General features: G+C 53.5%; 1 protein-coding gene across 1 annotated transcript in view; it reads left to right on the top strand.

Moving 5' to 3' along the window:
- The first annotated feature begins 4,459 nt into the window (after positions 1-4,459).
- Positions 4,460-6,555, top strand: part of CUNH16orf95 (chromosome unknown C16orf95 homolog) — a 70,243-nt gene continuing 68,147 nt past the window's right edge. Inside the window, 2 exon segments of the mRNA XM_023507503.1 lie at positions 4,460-4,600; positions 6,391-6,546. Coding sequence (XP_023363271.1) covers positions 4,460-4,600; positions 6,391-6,546 — 297 coding nt within the window.

Here is a 6,555-nt window from a genome sequence, read left to right as displayed (position 1 = left end):
ATGACTCCGAGACTCACAGAGCTGTGCCTCCTTGTCACCTGGAAACAAAAGCCTGGAAGAGAAACACTTGATAACCAGGGGCTGCTCTGGTCCCACCTCCCGCTCCTGATGCAGTAAGCAAACCACCTGCTCGAAGCAGGAAGGGAAAGGGGACATTCAGGAAGGAGAAAGTGCCACTGGGCCACATTCGTGGAATTCACCAACACATGGGGAACTCTGGGTCTGTGCATGGCTCCCTTCTAAGCACTTTTCATGCTCTGTCTTACCTGATTGTCTCCAGTTCCTCAGGACTGGTTCTATGATTAGCAGTATTTTACAGATGAGACTGAGGCTCAGAAAAGTTGAGCAACTTGTCTGATAACCTGCTGCTCTGAACACTGAGGGGCTGGGCAGGCAGTTTCCGTTGAAGGGTCAACCTGTGTCGTGAGGGATTTTTTCTCCTTGTTTGAAGCATCACACGTGTGCAACTGTGTGCACTTTGGGGGTCTGGCTTCTTTGTAAGCTTTATCTGTGTTGTGAGTTGTGGTTGTGCATTCTTTTCCATCATAGTGTGAACGTGTCAGAGTTTCTAAAGTCTTCCCTCCTGTGGATGGACATTGGGGGGGGGGTCACTTCTTTTGGACATAAGCTCTCAGTTCTCTTAGGTGAGGAGAAGAATGAGGTGGTCACAGGGCATTCACATGTGCAGGTTTTATGAATAATGCCAGTTTTAGTCAGTATAGTATATCCATTTCATGAGCAGCGTATGAGGGTTCTAGTTGCCATGTCCCCTCCAACCTGGCACTGTCAATCCTTTTCATTTCAACCACCCGTGGCTGGGTGGTGGTGGTGATGAGCTATTTTTGACATGAAACAAGACAGTGTCCCAAGGTCACTGCTTCCAACGAAGGTCAGCGCTTCCAGGGGCATGAGCCAGTCTTGTATGCCTAGCCTGATGAATGCTTCCAAGTGGGCAGAAGTGAGTTAGACATAAGTAAAATGCTAGGCTAATGAGATTCTTGGAAGATTTTGTCATTAGCTAGAAAGAGACTAGTGACGATGTCATTAACATATACACACCACGGGATGATGTTTACAATATCTAACAGCTAATTTGGTAGGGGGCACTGCCCAGTCACCATGGGACAGGCCAAGCGTGCAAACACCCTGTACTGGCTGGCTGCTCAGCCCTGTTCACAGGTCAGGATTTTAGTGGTTAAATAACGAAGCCAAGAAACCCGAGCAGAGCTGGCTGGTACGCAGTACACTGAAGCATCGCGCATAGGGGTACAGTTTCTCCCGATGGGGTTTGGGCAAATACTAATCCCGAGTATTACAGTCAGCATGAAAATACTGAAAAGTAAGACAAACTCCAGGTAAGGAACACAGTGAGAGGTGTGGGTCTCGCTAGCATGAGAGCTCATGTGTTCAAGGGAGGCGCGCGGGTGGAGAACTAGGGACCGGGGCTCTCGGGGTGGCAGCGGGTTAGGCCCCGGAGGCTCGAGGAGGGCACATTTCTCCAAAGTCACATTTTGCACCCACGGCAGGACTGCCAGGTCTAGCACCCCATGACGCAGCCACCTCCTTCTCTCCTTGCAAGGGACCGAGCCCCTAGCTGGGGCGCCCCGCGGCACCACGGGCCGGCCCGCCAAACTTATTACTACCTTCCCGGGACCGGGCCCAGAGAGCTGGGACGCGGGGCTCGAGCCACACTAGTTTCCCCGGAGAGCGACCAATCATCCTCCAGCTAAGTGCACGTCCCTACAAGGCTGCGTATGATTGGTTGAGTACGGGCCAATCGGTTAATCGGGCGCGCGGGGGCGGGGCTGTTGGACTGGCGGCACCTGGAGCTCCGGGTCCGGCTCGGGGTCGGGGTCAGGGTCAGGGTCAGGGTCCAGGGGCGGGGCGGAGGGAGAAGGGGTGGACGGCCAGGCTCGGGCAGCGAGCCTGTAGACAATGGTGTGAACGTGATTGTCAGCTATAAAGAGCGACCGTCGTGTGAGCCAGTCTCCGCTTTTATCGGATGGGTGGTCGTCGTCATCGCTACCATCATCATGGTGCTTTTTGAGTGGCCTCAGGCACTTCTGCCGGTCGTCGGGTCCGGTCCGGGCCCGAAGGCATGCACTCACTCCCAGAGCGCATTATGACAGGCAAGTGCGCCCCTGCCGCCTGCCCGCGGGCGCCCAGACCTCGGTCCCCGGCCCAGCGCGGCCGCCGGACCAGAGCCTCCCTTACATTGGCTTAAGCACAGAGAGGCAACTGATTGTTTCACAAAACTGACAATGTCAGCAGTAGGCCTTCAGGCACGGGTGAACGCAGTGCGCAAGGATAGTGGTCCTGGACCGTTCCTCCTGGTCTCCGGGGTTCCTTTCCTTTGTGGGGGCTTTCCATGTGGAGACAAGGTGATCACCAAGACCTCCTGAGCTTTACATGTTACCAGATTATCATCCCAGTAGTGAGTTCAGCCACCGGAACCACATAGACTGAGATGGGTATGGCCTCCCCAGGAAAACAGCAATGCTGTCGCTGCCCGATGGGGGCTGGTATGATGTGCAGGGCAATGCCCTCCAGTCCTGTCTTCACGCATCAGCTGGGAGAGTTGATGCTTGAATCTATTACTCTAACGAAATAGTCATATAAATAATTATTATGATAATAACAAAATACACGAACTCTTGTATCACTCATAGTTTCCAGGTTACAAAGCACTTTGACACCCCCACTGTCAAGGAAACGGGCTTTGTTTTATGTCTGATTTACACCTGCTGAAAACTCCACTTGGCCAGCACTGTGCTGGGGAGAGGGAAAGAGTAACACAGAGTCTCTGTAACCCCAAATAAAACCCCTACCTGGGCTTTTATACTGGAAGGAGTTTCTTTACAGTTTTGATAATGTTTTCCTTCAATATTTCAGTAAGCTGTGGGTTTCTGACAAAGTCATAGGTGGTGTGATTGGCAGCTTCAGGTCTTGGAAAGCTCTCATCAGGTTGGAACACTCCTGTCTTTTCTGGTGATCCAAGCACAAGTTTAGCTGGAGTATACTTGATGCTAGTTGGCTTGGGAACGCAGGGTTCCACCATAGCTGGTATCTGGCAGCCCCCAGACATTACTCGACCACACACCTTCCTCTGATGTCACCCCTTGAGCTCAGAAGGACAACCCCTCCCACCCATGAGATTTTATTAAAAAGAGTCTGTTCCTAGAAGACGGGCCCAGGCCCCTACCCTAGTACCCTGGCCTTTCAGTTTGTGCAACCCTGGAACTTTCTTTCTTTCTTTTTTTTGCAGTTTTTGGCCAGGGCTGGGTTTGAACCTGCCACCTCAGGCATATGGGGCCAGGGCCCTACTCCTTTGAGCCACAGGTGCTGCCCGACCCTGGAACTTTCTAAGCCTTCCTTTTTATTTGTTTTGAGACAGAGTCTTACTCTTTCACCCTGGGTCAAGTGCCATGGTGTCATAGCTCAGAGCAACCTCAAACTCTTGGGCTCAAGCAATCCTCTTGCCTCAGCCTCTGGAGTAGCTGGGACTACAGGCACCCACCGTGATACTCAGCTAGTTTTTCTATTTTTAGTAGAGAAGGGGTCTCGCTCTTGCCAAGGCTGGTCTTAAACTCCTGAGCTCAGGCAATCCACCCTCCGTGGCCTTCCAGAGTGTTGGGATTGCAGACATGAGCCACCACACCCAGCCTAGTTTTCCTTTTATTTTTTTCTAGGCAGAGTACATTTCAAACCTTTGGGGAAGATCTGCGCCTCACAGATCATTCGGTAAGGAATGCAAACTGTCAGCCACTTCGCCCCAACCCCCAGACACCCTGTGGGGCTGGAAGAGCAGAGAAGGGGTCCAAGAGCTCCATCTCTGGAGGATGTACCAGTCGTGAGAGCCTGTGGTAGTAAGCAGCCTCCACTGAGCCCTCAAATCACTATGCAGGGGCACCCGCTGCCCCCTCCACCTGCTTGGTTCTCATGACGCTCCACTGAGTTTAGGAGCCCTGGGGAGCTGACAGGCCACCTAAACCCCCTGGTTTGGGCATCAGCTTCTCCATCTGCCCCTCCCGTGATGACTGCCCCTCCCCCTGCCGTGGGCCTTTCAGGGGTCCCTTGGGATGGATGTGGAAGCCCTTGCAACCATGGAGCACACCACGAAGATGACACAGATGACCTAGAGGCAGCACTCATCCCCCCAGAGGCTTCTGGAGCTTGTGCTCTGTCCTTTTCAGAGGGGTCACGAAACTGGTTCAGTAATGGGCAGTAACTGGCTGAGAATCCCAGCACAGCTGCTCTCCAGAGCCCCCTCCAAATGACCTTGGAGGGCCTCAGGGTGAGGCCTGGTCACCCGCCTGTTTCTGAGCTGCTGCAGGAGCTGGGGGACCTGTCCCTGCCCCCGGCACTCTCACTCCGAGCATTGATCTGCTCTGCTAGAGTCCCCTGGTCCCCTGTGAGTGCAGTGTCATGTTCAATTCTGTCTTCTCTGGATCCTGCTCAGATGTACCCTGGCCCCTGCACTGTTCTCCGAGAGCCCATCTGCTGTGCGTGCCAGACCAAGTTCGGGGGCCATCTGCCCGTGCCCAGGGCTGAGGCGACACTGCCTTACTGGGTCCCTCTGTCCCTGAGACCTCGAAAGCAGGTAAGTGACTTAAACCAGGAGGTCTTCACCTAGGGTCGAGGGTGCACATCAGGACGTCAGACACCTCTCATAATTATAAATACTTTTTTGTTGTTATTTTTAATTCAGGTTAATGTGAAGGTACAAACAACTAGGTTACAATGTTTGCATTTGTTAGGTGGAGTCCCTCTTGTAGTTGTGTCCCATACCCAAAAGGTGTGCCCTATCCCTGTACATTATACCCATTAAGTGGGAGCACCCCCATCCCCTCCCTTTCTCCCCTCTCCCCTTCCCTCATTCCCCCTAAGCCGCATTTACAATTTTTATTTATTTATTTGGAGATGTAGTATCACTCTGTCACCCTAAGTAGAGTGCTATGGTATCATCACGGCTCACGGCAACCTCAAACTCTTGGGCTCAAGCCATCCTTTCTCCTCCCCTGAGCTGCACCTTCTCCCCAGGTGCCCCCTCACCTGGCTGTTCTTCTGTACTCTTGGCCAAGTCCTTTATAATAAATGGGTAAACCTGAGTAAAGTGTTTCCCTGGGTTCTGTGAACCACTCTAGCAAGTGAACTGAATCCAAGGAGGGGTTTGTGGGAACCCTGATTTATAGCTGGGACTTTTCGACTGGTGCTCAAAGTCGAGGGGGCCTTGTGGGACTGAGCCCTCACACCCTGGGGATCAGGTAGATGGGTCAGAGTTGAAATGATTATGGGCACCCCGCTGGTGTCTGCTGGCGCGCGACTCGGTAATCCAGTCGCGGTAATCCTTCCCCACTGGTGTCTGCTGGCGACTGGGAGTGTGTGTGTAACCCAGCACTTGGAATCAGAAGGGTTATGTTAATTGGTTTTGTTTTTCTTGTATTTCTGAGGGTTGGTTTTGGCGAAGTGGGATTTGTTAGAATGGCCTTGGCTGAGGGAAACGTGGTTTGGAAAGAGAAGGATGAAAGGGTTTGGGGATGAGGCGCCTTTGATTCCTGGGTGGCTGTGGGTCCGCATGGGTGGTGCTGCTGTGCTGTGCTCACTTTAACTCTGGACATCACCTGTGGGGTGGAAGGTGGGTCCTGCTCCCAGGAGCTGGTTCACCGATGCTCAAGGAGATGAAGCTAATAAGAAAAAAGCAAATGTTCAACCCCTAAATGAAATTTAAACAAAGAGTGTGGGTCCAACCTTGCCACTAGGTCCCTCTCAGGTCTCAGGGAGTTTTGGCCTCAGGCCCCCTGGGTAGACACCTGTGCTCTTTCCTTCTACAAGTGGCTGCTGCCCTCTTGTCAGACATCCATCAGTTACTGTCCCTTCTGAGGGGCATTCCAGCTGTCCGTCTCTGCTGATGTGTGCAAGGAACATTCTTGTGCCCAGGGCGCTTCACATGCACAAGCCCCCTGAGAGGGGGCGTTCCCAGGTCACAGGTGTGTCTGTCATCTTGGTAGACCTTGTCACAATGCCAGCAGAGCCCCATTCAGCTGAGAATGCCAAGGCCAGGGGTGCTGAGTGTTTTGCTCAAGGGCAATTGCTGGAGACTGCTGGGCTCAGGACAGGCCAGGTCTCCTGACGCCACCCTACGTGTTCTTCCTGGGTGTCACGCAGACATCCTACTGCCCAGGCCAGGGCAGATGGTGGGTGATGAGGGCATGCAGGCCATGGGGCCCTGTGTCCCCCACCCCTGGGAATGTCCTGAAGGGGAGACTGTGCTCCCATGGTGGGTCAGGGGCTTGTGGGCGGAGGGACGCAGGAGGAGCTCTTTGAGCCCAGCTGGGCTGTCGTGCGAGACTCCAGCTGCTGATGAACCCGTGGCTCCTTCCTCTTTGTTAGATCCCAAAGATGGTCCGGTTTTCTATCCCCCAAACTACCAAGATGTGCTCCTGCTCATGCCACAGCTTTGGGGGCCGCCTCCCAGTGCCGAGGGACCAGGCAGTGATGCCCTACTGGGTGCCCCAGGTCCTGAGGTCACAGAAGCAGGTGAGGAGGGCCAGCCTG

The sequence above is a fragment of the Otolemur garnettii genome, unplaced genomic scaffold (assembly GCF_000181295.1).
Source record: "Otolemur garnettii isolate 467f Iridium unplaced genomic scaffold, OtoGar3 scaffold00185, whole genome shotgun sequence".
NCBI classification, from domain to species: domain Eukaryota; kingdom Metazoa; phylum Chordata; class Mammalia; order Primates; family Galagidae; genus Otolemur; species Otolemur garnettii.
The sequence above is the reverse complement of the archived record's forward strand: the minus strand, read 5'-3'. Positions and strand labels throughout refer to the sequence as shown.